The 26,311-nt window shown below is 36.6% G+C and overlaps 1 protein-coding gene and 1 pseudogene across 1 annotated transcript in view; both read right to left on the bottom strand.

Annotated features, from left to right (window-relative positions):
• Positions 1–13,482: 13,482 nt before the first annotated feature.
• LOC141503276 (large ribosomal subunit protein uL11-like) lies at positions 13,483–21,400 on the bottom strand (annotated as a pseudogene).
• Positions 21,401–21,449: 49 nt separating this feature from the next.
• RPP40 (ribonuclease P/MRP subunit p40) overlaps positions 21,450–26,311 on the bottom strand; it is a 28,698-nt gene continuing 23,836 nt past the window's right edge. The window contains exon 8 of the mRNA XM_074208481.1: positions 21,450–25,492. Coding sequence (XP_074064582.1) covers positions 25,294–25,492 — 199 coding nt within the window. The 3' untranslated portion in view covers positions 21,450–25,293. The remainder of the gene's footprint in view (positions 25,493–26,311) is intronic.

Raw genomic sequence — 26,311 nt, 5'->3', positions numbered from 1 at the left:
GTTTGTCTTATCTCTCCAAAGGGATTAGCCAGAATCTAAGTTTTAATTGTTAAGATAAAGACCTTAGTGAAGATAAAGACATTAGTGAAAATGAAATAGGAAAATGTTAGAGGTACATAAAACCTCAAGGGATAGAACTAGTATGACATGTTTGCCACTATCATATCACCATAACCTTTTTTTTTTAGTGTGGCAATTGGGGTTAAGTGACTTGCCTAGGGTCATATAGCTTGTAAGGGTCAAGGGACTGAGGCTCGATTTGAACTCAGATTCTCTAACTCCAGAGCCATTCTCTATCCATTATACCACTTAGTTGCCCATAATGACATTCTTAAAAAAAATCATTTATGCTGACTCTATAAGCATTAGTATGAGTAAATGTTCATTTAACTGAATGTAAGGAATAAAATGGATTGGGGGCAGCTAGGTGGGATAGTGGAGGGAGCACGGACCCTGGAGTCAGAAGGACCTAAGTTCAAATCTGGCCTCAGACACTTAATAATTACCTAACTGTGGATCCTTGGGTAAGTCACTTAGTCCCATTGCCTTGCAACCCCCCCCCCCCAAGAATAAATGAAGTGGAAATAATAGTAGAGTGTATGAAACAGCTAGTTGGCATGGTGGCTAGAGCACCTAGTCACCAGAGTTAGGAAGACCTGAATTCAAGTCCTATTTTTAATATTTACTAGCTGTATGACCCTGGGCAAGTCACTTAATCTTGTTTACTTCAACTTCCTCATCTGAAAAATGAATTGGAGAAGGTAATAGTAAACAATTCCAGTATCTCTGCTAAGAAAACACCAAAAGAGATCACAAAAAAGTCAGATATAACCAAGAGTGACTAAACAACAACAGTGAATACTCGATTCAATTTTCAAATTTTGAAAATTTTCCATTAAAGCAATTTAGGAAATGAAAGAAGACAAGGGGAAGGGAAGCAGAAAGAAGGGAATAAATATTTTATATAGTGCCTGCCATATAATAGGTATCCTAAGCACTTTACAAATATTATTTCATTTAATCCTCACAACAACCCTGCAAGTTAAGCAATGTTATTATCCCTTTCATTTTACAATTAAGGAAACTGAGGCTAGCATGGGTTAAGTGCCTTGTCCAGGGTCACATAACTTAAAAGTGTCTGAGGTCAAATTTGAACTCATGTTTTCCTCCCTCCAGGTCCAGGGCTCTATTCATTGCATCAACTTTCTATATAGACTACAAGTACTGGGAAACAACAAACATCACAAAAGATGAAATCAATACTAATCAATTTTATTTTTTTTCTTCATTTTCAAAGGGAACCAATGCCATGATACCTTGACTTGCTCATGAATTGGATTTACGTAAGATAGAATTGTACAAAGTCATTAGCCTTATTCTCTCTTGCAGAGTCATCAAAATCCAGGGGCAAGACAAGATGCAACCTTGATGTCTTTGATGTCTGACCAAGCTCTAAGCACTCCACCGCACCTGTTTCAGTCCTCTTCCTGGCCATTGGATGATCTCAGCTGCATTTTTGCTAGGGGAAGTCTTCACATGCCTGGGTGGACTTTCCCTTAATTTACCAATGAGTTTGAGGTCTGTTGATTAACTTCAACCTGGTTTAGCCTGTCTGCTGAGATGGTTTACCAGGATGTGGCCACTACACATGCTACAGCTTCTTGGATTAATTGGTGAGAGTTGGGTGACAGATGGACACCAAAAGTGGATGAGCAGCCCTGAAAGAGGCTCAAGTAAGCCTTCACACTAGAGTTGTCAATCCTACAAGAACACGCCATGTACCCCAATACTACTGAATTCAAATATTATCTTACCAGATAGTAAATTAGTAAATGACTAATCGATGAAATAAAAATCACTTCAGAATCAGCTGTCTACACAGTCAGATTACTGACTAGTTAGAGCAATGGTCAAAATGAGAGAGAGAGAGAGAGAGAGAGAGAGAGAGAGGTGGTCCCACGGCCTTGTGGATCAATACTCTGGAATATCCTTGACAGTTCTTGTGGTCTGTGAGGAGTTGAAGGATCCAGAGCTGACCAACTCAGTTTTCATCCAGTCCTGGAACATTACAGAGGGGCCTGAAGAAATCTATAACTAAGAGAATTTGCTTTGACCAATCAGTTCACATTCATTAAATGCCTACTATATACTATTATACTAAGTGTTGAGGAAGTAAAGAAAGACAAAAAGACAGTCCCTGCCCTTAAAATCTAATGGGGGAGACAATATGTAAACAATTTTGTTCAAACAACTTATATGCAGGTTAAATTGGAAATAAATAACAGAGGGAAGGCACTAGAATGAAGCATGATTGGGAAAAGCTCCTAGTAAAAGATGGAATTTTAGTTAGGATCTGAAGGAAGCCTGGCAGGTCATTAGTTAAAGCAGAGGAGGGAGAGCATTCCAGGCAGAATCAGTGAAAAGACCCAGAGCTGAGAAATGATTTTACTAGGAAGAGCAAGAGGGCCAATGTCCCTGGATCAAATTACTTGGGAAAAGGGCCAGGTGTGAGCTGTAAGAAGACTGAAAAGATGATGGGAAGGAATATTATGAAGGGCTTTGGATACCAAACAGAGGACTTTATTTTTGATCCTGGAGGTGATTGGAGTTGATTGAGTAGCTGATTAGATAATCTGTAGAGCTTGTCTATCACTATGCATATTGAGGACTAGGGTTACAAGTAGACAAGTTGAGCCCAAAATTTAAAAGGAGGAAAACACACTGGATTATCTTCAGGATAGTCTTTTCAAGCTTCTCCTAGAAATAAAGGTTCGTTATTTTAATACCAATATTTTATTGGTATTAAATAGCAATAGAATAATACCAATACCAGAATTGCTAGGAGATATGGAATGTGACAGTCTTTGAAAAACTGAAGACGAATTGGACACAGAAGGCATTGGAAAGACTCAGGGAAGGAGTGAGCATATAGGGAAGGCAGCAACATATAACCAATGAGGGACTTTAAAGAACAGGGGTAAAAGATGTGATCAGGGATATACAAAATAGAAAAATAAAATTGCCTGGTCAAGAGGCAATGACAAGAAAGGACAAGTGGAAAGCCAGGGTGAGTATTCTCATGAGGTCAGAACAAATTGAGGAAAGTCTTTTTAAAAAGTGTTGAATGTACTCCCTGTGTCAAATCATAGAAAACATGAACAAGAGTTGAACAGGATGGGCAGGCATGGATAGGTTATGATCTGCATCAAATAAAAAGAATGAATTCACAAAGCCATGTTCATGAATCATATAATCACAGTCTCTGAAAAATCATAGTGGGGGGAGGGCTGTATATGGTATGTATGGTGAATAGTAATAATAATGATAGGTTACATCCATATAGTCCTTACTGTGTGCTAAGCAACTTACAATTATTATTTCATCTGATTCTTACATCAACCCTAATATTATCTTTATTTAAAGGTGTGGAAAGTGAGGCAAAAATAGATTTACAGCATATTACTAACAATAACAGAGATGATGTAAGAGTTAACATCATAAAATATGACTAGAAAAAGAGGTAAGGCAATATGGGGCAAAAACAAGAGGTAAGCAGAGGGATCTGAAGGCCATCTTTGTAGTTGCAAAATGTAAATTCTTTAGAAGTTACTTACAGAATTCATGGGCAAGAATCACAGAGCATGAGAAAAAAATGGATGGATTCTGATTTGTACCAATGGAATGGATCTCCACATTGATGAGATCACAGACCAATTAAAGTAAGTCAGTTTAGGATCAGCAGTAGAGTTCCAGTTTACTCCCCAGTGGGTTATTTAAGATGTTAGGTTTGGCTTTCATACCCTAGCACTTTTTTCAAAGGAAAGAGGCTATAGTCTACCACTTTTTTTCACTCAACAACTTATCTCCAAAATAACATAGTTTTATCAACTTTCATCTACAACCCCTGGCTCCTCAGTCCTGGGCTTTCTGCACTCATGTATCTCCTTTAATGTAGTACATTCCCATCTGTCTCTAGCTTCAACTCAGTGCCTATTTGGTTTCTGGTTCTGTATACTATTAACCGCTTGCCCTTCTGAACCATTTTGTGGGACTTTTAACACCAGTGAACAAGTTTGCTATCCCAAACCATGTTTCATTCATTCTAACCAATTCCAAAGCAGAAGCAAGAATGATTATTTTGCTTAAGATAATTTTTGTTTTTTTTTAAAAACTATACAAAATTATTGGGATAGCCCTATTTACTTCATTTTACTTGTTCAGTCTTTGTCAATGTATTTACCAGTCAAACAACTGTTTTATTTGTACAATAAAATTTATATGTGTAAATCTTGTTTCCCTGATAGAATGTAAGCTCCTTGAAGGCAGGGGTTGTTTCACTTTAGCCTTTGTATCCATAGCACAGGGTCAGCCACATAGTAGACACTTAATAAATGATAATTGACTGACTGATTAATGGTAGCAGAAAAGGGACCAAGTATGCTAATAATTATAGTTTTTAGATTGTCCATAACTATTGGGGAGTACTCTAGTATGATATCCTTATTCAATGAGTGAGTGAAGTGAATTTTGACAAATTCACTATGAGAAAAAAATTTCAGCTGAAGGGGACAGTTTCTCACAGATTCTCCAGGGAGAGGCAAATAAAGAAGTTTGTGGAATTGGTTATTTTACATAATCAAAGACAAGGAAGCCATATCAAGAGATACTTGAATCATGTTGCAGTTTGAAGTGTTCCTTATTAGCATTTGCCAAAAAAAAAGTCACTCTGAAGATAATTGCAATTTTCATGTCAACATCTGTTGCAGAAGATGAGAAGGTAGAGAAGTCTATGAAGATTTTCAAATCACATCAACATATATTTTAACACTCAGTGGTTTCAATAGTGGGCATAAGGAGAGATATAAAAAAAAATTAGGAAGACCTGATCTAGAGGTAAGAAAGGGGAGAAGCAAAAGACTTAAAATATTATACAGAAGTCTGGATGTCATGAATATTTTCTTCAGAGAGTTGAGATGTGCTAGACCTAGCTAGTACTGAATAATATCATAAAGAATAAAACTACCTACATTTTAAAATGTAGAAAATACCAGGCTAATGTTACGGGAACCATTTCTGAATCAGCTGTCTGTGCAGAGTCAAATGATTGTGTGAGCAAAGATCAAAACCAATATCAAATTAGAAGAACAAAATTTAGAAGATTTGAAACAAATTAAAACAAATTCAACCTTAATTATGTATATATCAGAGATGTAATAAAGAACTGATTGATGGGTGACCTGGAGCACTTCTCATGAAACTGGGCATGCACATATTGACTTTGAAGAGATAGACTTTTGCTCCTGCTAAATGATGAAGAATTTGCATTTTGCTGCAATTCCTATTGTTCCTGTTATTGAGAAGCTTTGTCAAGATATTGCTGATTAGGTGTGGCTAGGTGGTGCAGTGACTAAAGCATCAGCCCTGGAGTGAGGAGTACCTGGGTTCAAATCTGGTCTCAGAAACTTAATAATTACCTAGCTGTGTGGCCTCGGGCAAGCCACTTAACCCCATTTGCCTTGAAAAAACCTAAAAAAAAAATATTGCTGATTAAACACTTTTTTAAAAATATTTTTATTTTTAATTTATGGTATAAAACAAATATTTCCATAACATAATAAAAAAGATGATGGCACAAGAAACTACAAATCTATTATGTACAACTTGCTATTCCTTTTAAATATATAATTAAACTTTCACATGAATTTTTTCCCTTTCTTCCCTTCCCTCTCCTAGAGATGGTTACCATTAGAGTCAAATATATATAATTATTCTATACATGTTTCTATTTATCAGTTCTTTCTTGAGATGCAGATAGTGTCTTTCTTCAAATATCCTTATAGTTGATTTGAATATTTATAATAGCCAAAATGACTTATTCACTCAAAGTTGTTCTTTTTTTTAACTGATTTTGTTTTATTTTTCCAATTACATGCTATGGTGCTTTTTCAATATTCATCCATTTACAAATTTATGTTACACATTTTTCTCCACCCCTCCCTTCCCTCCCCACCCCCTGTGGTAGTAAACAGTCAGGTAAAAGTTGTACATGTATATTTATGTTTTATATATTTACATATTAGTCATTTGGTGTAAGAATTAGGACTAAGGGGAAAGAAAGATAGGAAAGAAAAACATAAGAAAAGCCTTTAAAGGGACGGCTAGGTGGTGCAATGGATAGAGCACCGGCCCTGGAGTCAGGAGCACCCCGTCTTCAAATCTGACCTCAGACACTTAATAATTGCCTAGTTGTGTGACCTTGGGCAAACCACTTAACCCCATTGCCTTGCAAAAAAAAAAAAAACAGCCCTAAAAAAAAAAGCCTTTAAATTTGAACAATTCAGATTCCAAGGTTGCTTTTTTTCCTCAGATGTGGATGTTATTATTCACAACAGGTCTCTCAGGGTCAAAATTGTTCTTAAAACAATATTGCTGTTACTGTATACAAAGTTCTCTTGGCTGCTCATTTCTTCTCTCTCTTTATCCTTTCTTTTTACAGCATTTCCTTGGCTGCATTTCTGGTCTTTGGTTTACCTTCTCTGAGAAAGAATATAATTACAGACAGCAGCTCTTGCTAGCAAGTAGCTCTTGAACTCATGAGGTAACCACCAGGGCTAGAAATATCTGCCGGTCTCTCTCAGGGTCTCTATTCACTTGTGCTTAAGGAAATGTGTGGCTTAGATTGGAGTACACCCCACAGACTCCTGAACCTGAACCTGAGCCTTGGCCACCGCTGGGGAAACATCGTGTGCTTCAGGATGACAAAGCAATCCCCCTTTCAACCTCTGAGCAAAAGAAGGACTGACCTAGGAAATCTTTAAAAGGAAGCAGTCTGCTGTCTTTTCTTCCATTTGGTTGCATTTTCCCCCGGAGGAGTAGTGGGGAGAAGACTTTCCCCTTAGTCAGGCTGTCTGATTCTCTCATGGGGTCACTAGAGTCAAGGGGGCTGCCTCTTTTGAAAATGTGCATATCCATTGCTTTTCTGTTTGTTCTTTTGTTATGAGGCCCTACTGAGGTAAGGAGAGGGGAAGCTTTCTTAGTGTTATTTGAAAGGAATGTTGGTTTTCTCTTCACTGAACAAATGAAAATAAAATAGAAAATTCTTAGCTGTGTTCTACAAAAGTCAAAGTGGAGATTAAACTCGTTTACCTCAGTTTGGGTATAATCCCTTTGCCCTTTATTTCTTTTTAAATTTGTTGTGTTCTATTTATCTTTACATGACAGTCATTTCAAACCCAGTCTACTCACTCCATATTGACTCACCCCCTCACCTCTATGACAAAGGAAAACATTAAAACACCTGATACCATTGTGACTGAAACTGGCACATATACAACACTGAGTCCTTGCTCCTTTACCATGAATAAAGAACATTTTTTTGATCTCAAGGATCTTCACTGTTTTTTTTTAGTTACTTAATTTCAATTTCTCTGCAGTAATCTTTTCATTATTACAGTCATCATGTATATTATTCTCTTGGTTCTTTTTTCCTCAGAATCAATTCATACAAATCTTTCATGGTTCTTTGAATTTCTCACATTTATCATATTTCATAGTAACAGTTCATTATATTCACATACCAAAAATTTTTCAGTCATTCTACAATCAATGGACATTGAATTGGTTTCAGGTTCTTTGATACCCTAAGAAGTGTTACTATGTATATTTTTGTCAGAAATAAATGGGATTTTCTATTACTGTAGCTCTTAAGCTCCCAAATAGTATGCTCTCCACTATTAATCAACCAGTACAACTATACCAGAGTTTAGGAAATAAATTTACTGAGAAGACATTAGCAAATCAACAATTCCTCCAAAGTGGAGTTTATTCACCCTTCTCCCACAAGTGGGAAAGTGGGGTCAGACTTAAAGTACAATGATGGCAAAACACATACATAGATAAAATGGGATATCTCCTGACTCCTGGTCCTAGACTTTTTTTTCCTCCTGTTCAGCTCTTTTGGACTTCAAGGATGAGTATCTTTTCAGAGGTCATGGCCAGCATTTCTATCATAAGGGATCACAATCCCTGAAATCTGCTATCATTCTCTAGGAAAATGTTTTTCCAATAAGCCCATCCTCTGTTCTCTGTCACTATCATTCTGGCATATTCTGCTACTGAATCTAGTCACTGGAGGGACCTCTATTGGCTCAGATGGATCTCCTGGCCACTTGCCTCTTGTAATATTTATTCACCTAAATTCAGGAAAGAATAAACATTTGTTTGTTGGTTTATTTTTTTTTTATTTGACATCATGAGTTCAAGGATACATAATAGTTGAGTGGCAGAGAGGGCTTCTCTCTTTCCCCATACTCAATATAGCACATACTAGAAATTCAACCTAACTTGTTACCAGGATGGAGAAAATACAAAAGGGCTGATGGAGAGGCAGATGACCCCCTTGTTACATAGGCTCAGTCCTGTTGAACAACATGCAAGTCATCAGTTCTTCTAGCTCCTGAAACAACCAGAAGATTCTTTGTCACCGTTCAATATAAATTTACAGTATTTGATAAAATGAGTTCTTCAAGCCTCTACATGATTGGATTAGAAGTCAAAGATGGTTTGCATATGCTCTAAAGACTGAGAATATCCACACCTACTTCAAGGTCTGGCCCCCTAATTGACCAGTCCCAGATTATATATGAACATGGTGTTTCCTCCTATAAAATGCAAAGTGTTCCACTTTTACTTTTCTGATACCAAGGTCTGGTACACTGTCACATAGTAGGTTCTAAATAAATGCACGTCCATTGATTAGTAAGAACTTCCAGGGTTTGTTTCCCATTGGCGGAGACTTTTAAGAATCACCTCCATATCTCTTTGAGGCACCAGATTGAAAATTTAGTGTAGAAATAATAAAAGAAAGAGGTAAGCAAAGGACATTATGAGAGCAAATTCAATGGATGATATCACTCTACTAATAAATTTAGGACTTTCTAGAAATAACACTACAATAAAATCATTTTAAAGTAAGATTACAGCATGTAGTATTGGAAGAAGACTTTAGATATCATCTGATCCAACCCTTTCATTTTGCAAAAAAGAAATGACTTGGAGAAAGGAATATAATAATAAACAGGTCCAGGTTTCAAACTCAAGTCTTTTGACTTTGAATTCAATGCTCTTCCTAACACTTTGCTTTGCTATAGGAGCAATGCTAGTTTAAGAGAAAAACCAAAGTTTTCCTATTTATAATATGGTATTATACACACTCCCCTCAGTAACTAGAGACACAGGCCTGTTTTCTTTTCTTTCTTTGAAAATAACCATGGCAGATAGATGGTTGTTTACAGATTTTAGAGATTAGACATAACTTTCTCCCATTCTTAAACTCCATCTATCTTTTATCTGGGGTCTATTATATATATATGTGTGTGTGTGTGTCAGGCTGCCTTGGTCTAAAACTAGAGTCTCCTGAAACTTAGAGTACTTGTTATCTGGAATAAGAACCAGATGCACAGTTTTGTTTAAAGGAAAGGGCTCAAACTTTTGTCATTGGTTAGAAGTCTGAGGAAATCTAGTTATCTATTCCTATTTTCCTTTTAGACTAGAGAGAACCTCAGAAGTATATTTCCACATTGACCCTTACTCACATATTCCCCATCATACACTTCTTCTTTATCAGCTCTTCTATCTTCTACAATATAGTAGCAAGCAAATGGTTGAAGTTGCTTTTGGTGATTTTTTTAACTTTTTTTTTTTCAAATGGGTAGGAAAAGAAAAAAAGTGATCCTACTAAGATTACCCAGAATCTCCTATATTTCTTGTCTAAAGACAATATTAAACTCTTTTTATGAAGAAAATATCAAAATATATTCCATATCTGGGATTTTGTTGTTTAGTTATTTTTCAATGTGTTCAACTATTTTTGACCCTTCTTGGGGTCTTCCTGGCAAAGATCCTGGAATGGTTTGCCATTTCCTTCTCCAGCTCACTTTACACATGAGGGAACTGAGGGAAACAGGGTTAAATGACTTGCCCAGGATCACAGATTTGAACTCAGAAAGTTGAGTCTTTCGGACTCCAGTCTTGGAACTCTATCCACTGCACCACCTAGCTGACCCTTATCCAAAGGCTATGAAGTTACATGTAGGAGAAATTGTCCCTAAATATCAGGGTTATCTATTCTACAAGCCATAAGGTGTCATAGTGGATAGAACACTGGGCCTGGAGTTAAGAAGACCTGAGCTCAAAACCAATCCTGGACACTGTGTGACGTTGAGTAAGTCACAATATCTACTTGCCTCAGTTTCCTCAGTTGTATCATAAAGGTAATAGTAGCCCTGCCTCCCACAGTTGTTGTGAGGCTCAAATGAGATAATATATTAAATCACTTAGCATAGTGACTATCACATAGTAAACTCTATATAAATGCTAGGTACTATTAGTATTATTATTATTATAGATAATAGCATCTCCTTAGAACACAACTCACACAGGAACTAGGTGAAACCTGGGCATTAAATATGGTCCCTGCCCACCAGAGGCTTTCCGTTTAGGAGAGATCAAAAAAAGTCCATGAATCACTATAATATATAACTATATATATATGTATATGATATAATATTTATAATATATAACCATATATATTATAATATATAACTCCAGGGCTGAGTCAACAGCAGTTCAAATGCTGGGCAGAACAAAACAAGTAAATGTTGCTGAATTTTTTATTTAGAAGGAAGACATACAATGGAGGTAGGGGGGGGCAGGAACAAGCCCCTTGAAATCAAAAGGGAAAACTAGTCTTCAGCCAAAGAAAAATAGACCATGTTTTACCCAGTTATGGTTGGAAGTGGCAACAAGTCATCCATCAGCCACTCTGGCACTTAGCTTCCAGTTTAATAAGCTGGCTTACGATGAATAGGTTAGCCAAAGAAGACACTGTTTTGCCTCACCCAGATTCTACAGAATAAATTTCTAATTGTTACTCTGGTCCCCAAAGGGCTTTCAAGTTATACTACAATGATTCAAATGCAATGTGATCTTTTTAGAGAAAGTCTAGCTGAGTTTCATCATTTCTGGCTCCATCTAAAAGGGCTGGGAAGCCATGTTGTTTTCAGGTGACCAACACAAGAGGTGTAAAGGAACAGTTTTTGTATCTTACAATTCTTTCAAAACCTCCTTTGATAATTTTGTTCCACACAGATTCTAACGGTCATTTTCCTCTTATTGCATATTTATCTACTTTCATCTATCCCAGATACAGCCTACAAGCTGATGTGGGTAGCTCTGAGTTTGTATTTTAAATCTTGATTTTATATCAGAATAACTTTTACATTTGGCAAGGCAAAGGTGAAAATAATTTACATGCTATTTAAAAATTCAAATGAGTTGGGAGGGCTAGAATTGGGCATTCTGAGGGAGTATAAATATGTATTAAAGTTCTCTTGTATGAAGGCAGGAATTCGGGAGGAGAATCTGTTATTCACTAAACTCATTGAGGAAAAAAGAAAAATATCTTGTGGTTCAGTAGATAATAGCTGCCAATGTTCATATTGAATGATAAATTTGTGTGTGTGTGTGTGCAGTGAACTTTAAAAGAAGAAAAATTGCTGAGTGAAGTCTGGTACCATTAGTGAGGAACCATTATTTCAACTCCTCCATCAGGACCAATTGGTTGGAACTAGGATTTTGGGAGTAAGAGGAAGGGGAACTATGAGAGTAAATAAAAAGGATTTCCAGAAATGGATTCCATCCATAAGTAGTCAGGTATCAGAGCCAGAAAATGGAGGAAGAAAAAGAGGAAGGGGTCTCAAATGACGAGGTTTATTAATTATAGTGTAAAGAAAGGCATAGTGAAAGCAGTGGGCAGATATGGAATGGCACATTATGAGATATCACATGTATAATAGATGGAATTACACAGCAGATGTCTCAGAGAGGAGTTTTATTTTTCAGAAGTCCAATGTTCTCCTGTGTAATTCTTTATTGTTAATTTATTGTTGAAGCCTATCACACAATTCTCCATTGACCTGTGGGTGACCCATAACAATAATTCTTGAAATATTCTGACATTCTATGACTCTTGGCTATATAGCCTCCCTCAAAGGGTATTGCTATTGTAAAAGATAGCTTTTGTTTCAGGGAGAGACTTGAGATCATTAAAAAGCTCTGCACAATTTCCCAAATGCAATCTAGCCTGCTCTCTTTCTTCCAATCAATGATGGGCCCAAGTTCAGTTCTTCAGCTGAAATATATGTACTCATAGACCAGTTCTAGGATTGTACAGTGAACTGAAAGTCTTAGTTCAGACAAGAGACATTATTCATATGCCTTTTTTTTCCTTCACTGGATTCTCTTAAGTGACTGTGAATCTCATTTAGGAGGCTCTGTGATGTTCAATGTCACCATTTACAGTGAATTTCTCTTCCAATAGGAGTCTGTCCTGGACATCATCCATAACAGTGGCAAATGCTTTTGGTGAGCAAGTAGTTCCCTGCTTGAGGCTTTATTTGACATTTATGATCAGAGAGTTGAACAAAGTTCTCTGTTGTTGCATCTTACATGGAATTTTATGGTTTTAACATATGTAGGGGAGATACCTTATTGAAGGAGAGCCTTTAAAGGAAATTTGACTCTACCGACTCATGTATTTTTATAATAAACTAAGAACACTTATAGTGTATTGTAGTTTTTAGTCATTTGTGTGACTTGTAAGGTGACGGTCGCTTTAGAATATCATTTGTGAGAATATGTCTATTCTCTTCATGGCATTTCATTAAGAAGCCCCTCAATATTTGTACAGATTATTCCAAAAAAAAGTATTTTGTAGATATGGGAAAATAGGTTTAGTTTCAGTTGTTACTGGAATTTTTTAAAATTGCCTTTTTTTTTTTGCAGGAGGAGGGAAAGGTAGTAATACTGATCATTACATTTAAAAAATTTTTAAACCATGAAATTTAGAAAAATTTTGTATCTTCCCTTTTCAGAAATTTCATAGCCTTACCTTCTACTTTATTATTTCTATTTGCTCATGTAGATAATTGGATACTGTGATATTAGTCTAAAGGAGTTGATTGCATTGATGAAGAAACGTTTGTTACAGTAATCATGTCACATTTTAAAAATTCTTCAGTGGTTCGTGGTCTTCCCAGTAAACCTTAATGCTTAACTTAATTTCAATCCATAAATAAATGAAACATAATTTGATCCTTAAATGCTCTTGGGAAGATCTGGTTTAACTTATCATACTTACTGTACACTCCTTTTCCCCATACTACTTCTCGATGTTTTAAGAAAGGTGATGTTGCTCAGAATCTCCCATCATGTTTCTATTCAAGATTTTGTAAATAAGTGTATGAGTTAAAGTCATGTTTATTTATTATCTACTTGGCAAGACCAACTTGGCTAAGGTGGTGTCTATTTAATCAGTCAGTTCCTATTAAAGACCAGGAACTGAACTTCGGAGAGGTCAAGAAGAATGAAGCCTGGCCGGGGGAGGGGGGCAGGGGGGGGGGCGTAAGGGCTAGAATTGGCAGTTAAGAGATCCTTGGTTAATTGGGGAGGAGTAGTTTCAATTCATTGAGTTTGGATGAGAAAGGGAGATGAAGATAGGACAAGAACTTGAGGAGGTAGTAGTCAAGTGAAGGCAGTTTTGTTTTGAGGGAGGCTCTGTTTGCATGGATGTGGAGAGTAGAAAAGAGATTAAAAGTTAGAGGGATGATTGCAGGGACAATCTGCTGAAAGAGGGGAGAGGGGAATGTAACAGAGTTGGCCTGAACAAGAACTGTCACCTCACTGGAATAAAAGAAATGAGAAAAGGGGTGACATCAAGGGATTGGTTTGGGTTGGGTTTTTTTTTTTTTGACATGTAGAGTAGGGATGAGGAGGAAGCTCATAGTGAATGGTCTGATTTTTGTTTTATTTCATTTTGTTTCCCAGTAAAAAATAAGGCAAGGTCCCCTCTTGAAATGCTAGGAAAATGGGTCGTAGAAGGTTTGATGATAAGGCTTGGAACATTAAGCATTAAAACATGGGAGTATCCACTGTGGGGAGTGAATCGATTAGTTATCTTCTTGTAGTGAGAGTCCAATTGAGATTAGTAACAAATTTGTAGTGGACCTAGTCAGGACTCTTCTGTGATATCTTCTTTGTTCAGCACCATGGGACTAGGAGATTTGGGCTTAGCAAGGCGTGAATGAAAGAACAGAGGGCAAGCAAAGAGATTTGAGATTGTATTAGAGAACCAAGTGGTTGACTATAAAGTCATGGTCATGAACAGAAGAAAGTGAAGTCAGCATAAGGGTAAATAGCTCGGAAGAATACAGAGGGGTGGAAAGACAGGAGGTCATATTTTTTTTTGTTGTTGTCAAATTTTAATTTATTGCAAATAGTCTCCTTTTCAGCTTTTAACTTGCTGGGCATTCCACAGCTTCCACTATTGATGTCATCAATGTCATCATGAGGATGTCTGCCATCAATGTTGCAGCCCACAGACTGGGCTGTTCCAAGGATCTCTTTAATAGTTCCAGAGCATTCTCTTGCCAAGGATCAGTGCCTCATCTGTTGAACAATGTTGACAATCTCATCGAAAGTGATGTTTCCACTGTGTTTAATATTTTTCTGCTTCTTTCTGTCTCGAGAGGTTCCTTTGATGATCAAGGCTGAGGCAGAGGGCACCACCTCAATCTGGGCCTGTCTGTTCTGAATGGTAAATTTCACCATAATCCTAAACCCTTTCCAGTCACCAGGTGCCTTGGCAATGTCATCACCAACCTTTTTTGGAGACAAACCTAAGGGACCAATTTGGGGGGGCCAGAGTTTGTGTGGCACCAACTTCACCACCAGTGCACCTTAATAACACGACTTTGATTTCATTAGGATCAAACTTGGGAGGCATGGCGGTGAGGAAGGTGGAGGCTTGGTCTCGATGCTGCAGGGTGCTTGCCAGTGTCGGATGAACCTGGATTCAGGATGACTGAAAGAAGTTGCACCTTCACCACCACGGGCTGGAGCCAAAAGTGACAGGAGGTCATATTAAGGAAGAATAGATGGGAAGTATAGAGAAAGATTAGAATGATAATTATCTGAAAGGACATTCTTGATTATAGTGATCAAAACTTTGTGAATAATGGTGAGATCAAGAATATGGCCAAAATCTGTGTGGCTACAACGACAGGAAGATACAAGACATGGGAGCTGAGGAAATCAAAATCTTTTTTTTTCTTTTTCTGAGCAACATCGTCTTTTTTTTTTCTATTGTATCAATTGATTGACATTGGTTAAACTCCTTTGAAAGTAGTAACAATTTCTGTTGATTCTACTAATTATATTCTGCCACCTCCCTTTTTAAGCATTAACAACTTAGACAATACTGGAATTGTTTTAATCACATGCTGTTTTCTCACTTTCATCTAGTGTTCCAATTTATTTCCACATCCTTAACTAGTAAAATTTAATAAATTTTTTTATATCATATTTTTTGGTGATAGCTTTGTTCCATGCCCAAATTCCTACACCCTTTTTTTGAAACTGTTTCCCTATTTCACTGGTAATGCGGTGGCCTCTCATGGCTTAAGTCCACAACTGATGGGCATAGGAACATGAACTACTCCATCTTATTTGGGCTAACTTGCCCCTCCCTAGGCATATCTTCCTCTTCCCTAAGGTCATCATATACTTAATGTGTATACCTGATCAGTTTTAATCTACTGCAGCTCAGGATTCTGAAGCTCAAGTGATCCACCAACCTCAGCTTCCCTGGTAGAATTAATTAATTAATCAAGGTATGGGTCACTATGTTTGATTTGGAAGATGATATTCCTGATAAATAGGTGTAAGAGTTTTGCACAGTCTTTAATTTCTTGATTCTTATTCCTAGCAATATGTTCCAACTTTTTTTTTTGGCATTCTAATACCAAATTTGTGTTGAAGTTACTGAATATTAAAGTATATGTTAAGGCAACTTTCTGAAAAATCTAGTCTTAAATGAACTGATGCAAAGTGAAATGAGCAGAACCAGGAGAACACTGTACAGTTCAACCATGAATGAATTAGCTATTCTCAGCAATACAGTGATCCAAAACAATTCCAAAGGATTCATGATGAAATATGCTATTCATATCCACAGAAAGAATATGTGGAATCTGAATGCAGATCAAAGCATAAGTATTTTTTTGGAAGCGTACATATTTTTACTTCATTTCATGTTTTTTTTCTTTTGGCCTCTTCTTTCACAACATAACTTATATAGAAATGTTTGACATGACTGCACATATCATAACCTACAACAAATTGCTTACCATTTTAGGGAGGGGGGAGGTGAGGAAAGAAAAAAAATTTGGAATTCAAACTTTAAAAAAAGAATTGTTAAAATAACTGTACATATAATTTGAAGAGATATTAAAAATAAGATAACAAAAATAAAGTATATGTTAATTTAGATTATCTTATGGATTTCTTTTTTTTCTTTTAAAAGTTTTTTCAAGGCAATGAGGGTTAAGTGACTTGCCCAAGGCCACACAGCTAGGTAATTATTAAGTATCTGAGGCTGCATTTGAACTCAGGTACTCCTGACTCCAGGGCCAGTGCTCTATCCACTGAGTCACCTAGCTACCCCATGGATTTCTTTCATAAATTTTTCTACATTATAGAATAATAAATCTTAAACTGGAAACAAACTCAGAGGCAATCTAATACAACACTCATTTTAGAGATGAGAAAACTGAGGCAGAGTGATCTGGCAAGGTCACACAGGTAGTCTTCAACTGAGATAAGATTTTAATTAAATTATTCTAATTTTAAAGTCAGTGCTCTAATTTCTCTGTACCACATTACTTCCTTATCCTATGAAATAGATGTTGGTATAAAACTGTAATAATATTTGAGTCTTGGGGTTTTTTGCTATTTTACAAATGCTTATCATATAAGACCACCAAGTATCCCTTGGAATGCTACTTATTACATTTAGACAAGCAATAAAAACAACTTCACCAGTTCTTTGCTTTGCCTCTTTGAGGACCTGTAATCTATCCATCAAATTAACTGTAATTTCCTTTTGTCTCCTAATTTCACTTTAGGAGAAACATCAATATTGATGTAATTCAGTTCCAGCAGAAGTTTTTCTTCTCCCTATCATTGGATAAGGCTCTCCAATTAAAATATCAATAGCTACAAGAATGTTTACAGATTCTCTGTGGTGTGATGTTTGAACACTCTACCCTCATGTTCTGATAGTCTGTCCCTGTGTCCCTGAAAAAAGCTAAGAGGGTCAAAAGGAACTTAAGGTCATTCATATCTTTCTTTGCCTCATCAGTCACCAGGGCTAAAGAAATAGTCACCTACTGGTCAATCAACTGATGATGGACCTTTCTATACTTGAACTAATTTGGGCATTGGAAAACAAATCCAATCTGTTGTCATGACCCTACCTGAAGTTTCTCAAGCATGGCAGGAGTTTGTGTCCTGCTGTAACAACCTTTAAGAATCCAAGGTCACCTGTGTTCCACAAATAGACAAAGGAACTTTGTGGAGATGAACCTAAGAACCAAATCTCTAAAAATGGTCTCTCTTGGTTCAAATATGGACCTACATGGGTTAGAACATCACAATCAGTCAATAAATCTTAGTTAAGTCCCTGCTCTGTGCTAGACACTGTACAAATTATTGAACATAAAAAGGCAAAAAATAAAAAAACAAAAACAAACCAGTCCCTTTTCCTCTAGGAACTCAGTCTAATAGAGGAAACATGTAAACAACTATATAAAAACAAGCTATATGCAGGATAAATAGGAAATAATCAACAGAGGGAAAACAAAAAAGACTTCCTGAGAAAGTTGAGATTTTAGTTGGAACTTAAAGGAAGCTGGGAAGGGAATATTTGGAGATGGGAAGGGAAGAGCATTCCAAGCATATGGAACATTAAGTGAAAATACTCAGTTGACATTAATGAATCACTGTTGGTAGAGTTGTGAACTGATTCAACCTTTCTGGAGAGCAATTTGGAACTATACCCTAGCACTACAAAACTGTACATACCCTTTGATGCAACAATACCACTATTAGGTCTGCATCTTAAAAAGATCATTAAAAAGGGGAAAAAATATTCACATCTATAAAAATATTTATAGCAGATCTTTCTATGGTGGCAAATTGAAAATTGAGGGGATGCCCATCAGCTGGGGAATGGCTGAAAAAGCCCCATCAAAAAAAAAATGGTGAGTGGATGAATTTCAGAAAAGCCCAGAAACACTTATATCAACTGATGCTGAATGAAGTGAGCAAAATCAGAACATACTATACATAATAAGGGCACCATTGAGTGATGATCAATTGTGATAGACTTATTTCTTCTTAGCAATACAGGGATTAAAAACTATTCTAAAAGATTTGAAGTGGAAAATGCCATCTACATACAGAGACAAAACTATGGAGTCTGAATGTAGATCAAAGCACACTCTTTTCCCTTTTTAAAATTTATTCTTCATTTTTTCTTTCACAGGGTTCTTCCTTTGTATTCTGAGTTTTCTTTCCCAACATGACTATTATGTGTAACACAACTGTGCAAGTAGGACCTATGATTGCTTGCTGTCTTGGAGCAGGGGGATAGAAGAATGAGATGGAGAAAACTCTATTAAAAATGAATGTTGAAAACTATCTTTACATATGACTGGAAAAATATACAAATAAATAAAAAGAAAGAAAAAAATATCCAGAGTTGGAGATGGGAGTGTCACAGGCCACAGAGAAACAGAGGATAGAGATTTAGGGGGAAAAGGAGGAGGAGGAGGAGGAGGAGGAGGAGGAGGAGGAGAAGAAATAGAGAAATAAGTCAAAGACAATGGGAAACCAGTTATCAAAAATTAAGATGAATGCATCTCAAAGTATAAGTCAATGAGACATGATTTAAGATCATTTATCTTACGCAGATGTGTATCAAAAACACATCTATTGCAAAAGACAAGATATATCTGAACTAAAATTCAGGGGAGCCATGATAAATCTACTGCTGTAAACAAAGTGAACCTTACAGCTTGCACCATTGTGTAAAGAGGTCTAGATTTATAGTCATGATACCTGGACTGGCATCTCAGCTCTGACACATTACCTGCTTAATTAACTTCTGAGGAAGTTATTTACCCTTCCTGACCCTGACTTTCCTTGGCTTTAAAACCAGATGATAGTTAATTTGATTTCTAGGGAAATTTCCAGATTTAAGTATGAAATCCTAGGATATCCACTGAACTATGGTCCCAACTTCCTTTAAATTAGAATCCATTTGGATGACATATGTATTTGCTTTAATAGAAACTAAAAGAATGGTCTAAATGTTAGATCTGGGATTTATAACCTTTATGTATCAGGGCATTTTAGTGTGGCCAATGTAGCCTTTCTTACAATATCTTTTAATGCATAAAATGGAGGGAGCACTGATGAATGGGCAGACCAGGGGAGGTGGCAGAAAAAAGCCAAAACCTGTCCAGGAAGTAAAGGGTGAAAGGAGAGAGAGAGGACAAACAGGAGTCAGGAGGAATTGAGTACAAATCCAGCCTCAGACACTGAATAATTATCCAGCTGTGTGGCCTTGAGCAAGTCATTTAACTCCATTGCCTTAAATAATTTTTTTTTAAATTACTTTGGTCGGCGGCTAGGTGGCACAGTAGATAAAGCACCTGCACCAGAGTCAGGAGTACCTGGGTTCAAAGCCGGTCTCAGACACTTAATAATTACCTAACCATGTGGCCTTGGGCAAGCCACTTAATCCCATTTGCCTTGCAAAAACCTAAAAAAAATAATAATAATAATGATCTATAGGGTGGCTAGGTGGCGTAGTGGATAAAGCACCGGCCCTGGAATCAGAAGTACCTGGGTTCAAATCCAGTCTCAGACACTTAATAATTACCTAGCCATGTGGACTTGGGCAAGCCACTTAACCCCGTTTGCCTTGCAAAAAAAAATTACTTTGGTCAGGTGGCTGGATGGCGCAGTGGATAGAGCACCGGTCCTGGAGTCAGGAGTATCTGAGTTCAAATCCAGCCTCAGACACTTAATAATTATGTGTGGCCTTGGGCAAGCCACTTAACCCCATTGCCTTGCAAAAACTATATAAAAAAAATTACTTTGGTCCCATGGAGGATCAATATCAGAAGATGACAAAGTCGAAACTTCTGTATCCAAAGTCCCATAAGAAACAGAAAATGGGGCTCAGGCAATAGAAGAGCTCAAAAAAAGGACTTTGAAAAACAAATAAGGGAGGTGGAGGAAAAATTGGGAAGAGAAATGAGAGTGATGTGGATAAATCATGAAAATTAAGGCAGCAGCTTGGTGAAGAAATACCAAAAAAAAAAAAAAACTGAAGAAAATAACATGTTTAAAACCAGTTTAGGTCAAATGGAAAAAAACAACCCTAAAGTCAAATGAGGAGAAGAATGCCTTAAAAAAGTAGAATTGGCCAGCTGGAAAAGGACATAAAAAGCTCTCTGAAGAAAATAACTCCTTCAAATGTAGAATGGAACTAAAGGAAGATGATGATTTTGTGAGAAAGCAAGAAACAATAAGAACACCAAAAGAACCAAAAATTAGAAGAAAATGTGAAATATCTCACTGGAAAAACTGAGCTCTAAAACAGATCCAGAAAAGACAATTTAAAAATTATTGGGCTACCTGAAAGTCATGACTAGGAAAAGCACCTAGACTTCATTTTTTCAAGAAATAATGCAGGGGAAGCTAAGTGATGCAGTGAATAGAGTATCAGCCCCAGAGTCAGGAGGACCCAAGTTCAAATCTGGAGTCAGACATTTAATATTGCCTAGATGTGTGACTCTGGGCAAGTCACTTAACCCAATACCTAAAATTTAAAAAAAAGTTAAAAGAAATTATTGTAATAGTCCAGACAAGAATGAATAAATGAATGAATGAATGAAAGAATGCGGCAAAATTGCTCTGAGATCCTAGAAGCAGAGGATAAAATAGAAATTGAGGGAATTCACCAATATGGAATATTATAGCCAAATTCCAAAACTCCCAAGTCAAAGAAAAAAAAAATACTAAAAAGCTTCCAGAAACAAACAATTCAACCACCCTGGCACTTTTTTCAGGATTACACAGGATTTGACAGCATCTACATTAAGGGCTCATAGGGCTTGGAATATGATATTCCAGAAGGCAAAAGAGCTTGGAATGCAACCGAGAATCAACTACCCAGCAAAACTGAACATCCTCTTTCAGGGGTAAAGATAGACTTTCAATGAGACAGGGGACTTTCATATTTTCCTGTTGAAACTACCAGAACTGTATAGGAGGCTTGCTCTTCAAGTGTAAGACTCAGGTAAAGCATAGAGAGAGTAGATAGGAAGGACTAATTATGAGGTATGTAATGATGTTGAAACAGCATGTATCTCTGCATGGGAAAAAGATACTGATAGCTCACATGAACCTTCTCATTTATAAGAGCAGTTAGAAGGAGAATATATAGACAAGGCACAGGAGGGAGCTGAATATTATATAATAATATGGTATAAAGATGGAGTCAATGGGTGATGAAGCAAGGTACTGGGAGGAAGGGTAAGGAGAGGAAGAATAAGCTAAGATATTTCACATAAAAAAAGTCAAGAAAAAGCTTTTGCAATGGAGTAGAAGGGGGGGGGGATGAGGAATGAATTCTCATCAGAAATGGCTCACACAGGGCAGCTAGGTGGTGCAATGGATAGAGCACCAGCCCTGGAGTCAGGAGGACCTGAGTTCAAATCTGTTCTCAGACACATAATAATTACCTAGCTGTGTGACCTTGGGCAAGTCACTTAACCTCATTGCCTTGTAAAAAAAATGAAAAAAATTTTAAAAAAAGGAATGACTCTGAGAGAAAATAACAAAAACACTTAATAGGGTATAGAAATCTATCTTACCCTAGAGAAAAATGAGAGAAAAGGGTTGGGATGAGAGGGCAGAGTGGAGGGGATGATAGAAGAGATCATGGGGAGAGGTTACTCAGATACAACACACTTCTGAGCAGAGACAGGATGAAAGGAGAGAGAATAGAATAAATGGGAGTGGAGGGGAAAGACAGCTAGTAATAGCAACTGTGGGAAGAATATTGAAGCAACATCTCTGGTGGCTATGATGGGGAAGGCAACTCATCCCAGAGACAGAGCCACTGGAATCTGAACACAGACTGAAGTACATTTTTTCCTCTCACTATTCTTGAGGTTTCTTATCTTTCTGGGGGGAAAGGGGGTTTGTTTACTTTTACACCAAGATTATTGAAATAATATGAAATAAGTAAACCATAAAAGAAAAAATATGGAAGACTTACATGAACTGATTGAAGAGTAAAGTGATTTAGAACCAGGACAGGGTTCACAGTAAAAGCAATACTTTGTGCCTTAGCTATTCTCGTATTGACCTAAGACAGTTATAAAGAACCCATGATAAAAAAAAAAAATGTTATCCACCTCCAGTGAAAGAACTGATGGAGTCTGAATGAAGCAAACTTTTTTTTTGCTTTATTTTTCTTGTGTTTTTTTTTGGGGGGGGGGTTCTTTTGCAATGTTACTGACATGGAAACATGTTATACATAACAGCTCTTGTATAACCCACTTCAAACTAGTTGCCTTCTCATTAAGGTGGGGGAAGGGGAAGGAGAGAACTTAGAATTTGAAATTTTGAAGAACTTAAAATTTTAAAAAATGTACATGTAATTGGAAAAAATAAAATATTTGAGAATTAAAAAATGACAGAATCCTATAATATGCTGTTTTCAAGAAACACACTCAAAGCAGAGAAACATACACAAAGTAAAGATAAAGGGCTGGAGCAGAATCTATTATGCTTCAATTGAAGTAAAAAAAAAAGCAAGGGTACCATCTCAAACAAAGCATAAATAGATATAATTAAAAGAGACAAGGAAGCTACATCGTGCCAAAAGGGACCATAAACAATAAAATAATATCAATACTAAATATACATGCACCGAGGAGAAGGTGAGTTACAGGTTTATGAATAAATGAGAGATGAGAGAGCATTACAAAATGTAAAAAGGATGATTTTAATTATATTAAAAAGCTTTTGCACAAACAAAACCAATGCAACCAAAATTAGAGTGGAAAGTTGGAAAATAATATTTATAGCAAGTGTCTCTGATAAAGACCTCATTACTCAGATATATAGAAAGAAGAGTCAAATTTATAAGACTACAAGTCATTTCCCCAGCTGATAGTCAAATGGTATGAACAGGCAGTTTTTAGAGGAAGAAATCAAAGCTATCTATAATCATATTTTTAAAAAGTTCTAAACCACTTTTTTTTTTTAGATTTTTGCAAGGCAAATGGGGTTAAGTGGCTTGCCCAAGGCCACACAGATAGGTAATTATTAAGTGTCTGAGACCAGATTTGAACCCAGGTACCCCTGACTCCAGGACTGGTGCTAGCCAGCCCCCTAAACCACTTTTGATTAGAAAAAGGCAAATGAAAACAACTCTGAGGCACCACCCTCACACTTACCAGTTTGACTATTACAATAAAAAAAAGAAAGCGATAAATGTTGTAGAGATGTGGGGAAAATTGGAACACTAATAATATACTTTGGTGGATCTGATCCAAACATTCTGGAGAGCAATTTGGATCTATACCCATAGGGCAATATAACTGTGCATACTCTTTGATTCAGCAATACCACTATTAGACCTGTATCCCAAAGAGATCATTAAAAAGGGGAAAAGATTCCCAGGTACAGAAATACTGTCCTTTATGTGATGGCAAAGAATTCGAAATTGAGGGAATATCTATCAACTGGGGAATGGCTTATTGTGGTATGTGAATATAATAGAATATTATTGTGCAATAACAAATGATTAATAAGGAGATTTCTGAAAAACTTGGAAAGATTTGTGTGAACTGATACAAAACAAAATGAGCATAACCTGGAAAATACTGTATACAGTATCAGCAACATTGTACGATAATCAACTATCAATGATTCAGCTCTTCACAGCAACAGAATAATCCAATAAAAGTACAAAGGACTCATAAAGGAAAATATTATCCACACCCAAATAAAGTTAACTGATGAACTCTGCAGATAGAAATATACTTTTTTCACTTACTTTATTCTTTTTCATGGTCTTTTTCTTTTGAACTGTATCTTCTTTCACAACTGTGACTAATATGGAAATGTTTTATATTATAGCATGTGTATAACCTGTATCAAATTGCCTACCATTTTAGTAAAAAGTAGAGAACGGAGGGGAAAAAAATTTGGAACTCAAAATCTTGTAAAAATAAATGCTAATAATTACATTGACATGTAATTGGGAAAAAATGAAATACAACTAAAAAGCACAAGTTTACAAAGGAAACCAGTTATACTGAAATATTATTATTAGAATAGTTTTTTTTAAAAAAAAACAACTTCATGAACCCTGGGTTAGGAATTCCTGTGTTGGGGAGGCTAGGTGGTGCAGTGGATAGAGCACTGGCCCTAGAGTCAGGAGTACCTGAGTTCAAATGAGACCTCAGACACTTAATAATTACCTAGCTGTGTGGCCTTAGGCAAGCTACTTAACAACCACTGCCTTGCAAAACTTAAAAAAAAAAAAAAAAAGAATTCCTGTGTTGGATGAATCTAAGTCTTTCTGCTAAGTCAGTACTGACTACCTTGGAAGCTGCAGGGAAAAAAACTCATCTCTAGCTTTAATGAATATCTGCCAATTCATACTCAATGGGCCAGTTTGAACTAAATCAAAAGGGAATTCACCTTAATTACTAGGATCATCAACCACAACCATACAGCATATTTAAAGTAGATCTTCTCATTGCTGCTTCAAGTCTGCTCCCTTCAGTTAAATGCAAATCATTGGATGCTGACCCTGACCCACTCCCTCATAATCTGCCATGTTCCTGCTTTCTCTTAATTGCTTGAGACACGAGGGCTTGGTATTTAGCTTGTCCTTTCAGTTTTTCAGTTCACACAAACAAACTACAGAGCTGATCCCTTCCAAGCTGCAGGGTTTTGCTGGTTCATTGTCCAATGCAGCCCTTGGCCCACCAGCTCCCAGTCTTGGCTTGGCCTGCCTTGCAGCTGCAGATAAGCAACACTAACATTAGTTTATACAAAAAGGCAAAGAGACTGGCAATCACTCCATTAGGTTATTACAAATAATGTTCTTTGAAATAAGCTAAAAAAGGATGTGAAAAATAATTCTAGTCACCCCAGTAAACACTACCCCAAAACAGAATATCAGTCTTGAATTTTTTTAAAAAATCATATAATATAAACATCCTAAATATTCAACTTCCTTGTCATGAAGGTTTCCAAAGTCTACCATAAAAAATAAATCACAGGCAGCTTTATTTATTCTTATGGTGGACAGTCATCATTGGCCCCCACAGCCATCTGAAGCCAGTAGTCCTGATTACTGAAAACAACAAAGTTGTACAAGTGTTCTCCTCCTTTTCGAAATCCATGTTCATTTTCTCTCCAAGACACAGGGCTGTCTGCAAAGCCCTGGACAGATAACGTGACCCAGGGAGCTAACTTTGGGTCATCAAAATAGTGACTAAAAAAGAAAGGGAGAAAAAAAAAGCTTTAGTTAAACAGAGATAAAGAAGGAAGAAGAACATCTGAAAAATCCTGTTTGGCTATGTATGGTGATATTCTAATCAAAGAAGTCAAAATGTTAACTTCTGATTACAGTACTAAGGAGATACTCATTAAACTCCTGCTGCCTTCTGTAAAGATAACAAACATTAAATGCATATAATACACATAAAACATACTCCAATTGTTGGCCCACCCAGTCAGAAATTCCTTTAACAACAAACCATCTGTAAAGTGCACAGTCATCATTTCCCTCCTTTCATTGTTGCTATGTTTACACAGACTTCTTTAATTGGAACAATGAAAACTCATCACTCCTACTTTAAGTGCCTCCACAGTTATCTATTATGGAAAATTAAAGTATATGCTAACATAAGTGAGAGAACAGAAATCATACTGGAATGAAAAAAAGCAAAAGACAATCTCCATAAATATTTAAAGTTAAAAAAAATTAGGGGAATCTGTCTTGATAAATTAAAAACTAAGCTGAGCAAGACCCGCTAGATTGCACGGGGACTCTTCTCTTCTTTACTGTAACCTCCAGATAGAAGAAACTGTGCTTTATTTAGCCTTGTAACTCCAGTGACCAGCATAACAAGGAGCAGGTGGTAGGTGTTAAATAAGCATTTATGGAATAGATAACACTAATAAAAAGTGATTTGAGTCAATTACGATCACCTGAAATAACAATGAGTATGTTTCAGATGGTACCTAATGTGGCAGACACACAATAAATTTTTGTCTCTATTAATATCAAACGAGCAATTATTTTAACGAA

The sequence above is a fragment of the Macrotis lagotis genome, chromosome X (assembly GCF_037893015.1).
Source record: "Macrotis lagotis isolate mMagLag1 chromosome X, bilby.v1.9.chrom.fasta, whole genome shotgun sequence".
Classification (NCBI taxonomy): domain Eukaryota; kingdom Metazoa; phylum Chordata; class Mammalia; order Peramelemorphia; family Peramelidae; genus Macrotis; species Macrotis lagotis.
This window is presented reverse-complemented; position numbering and strand designations above follow the sequence as displayed.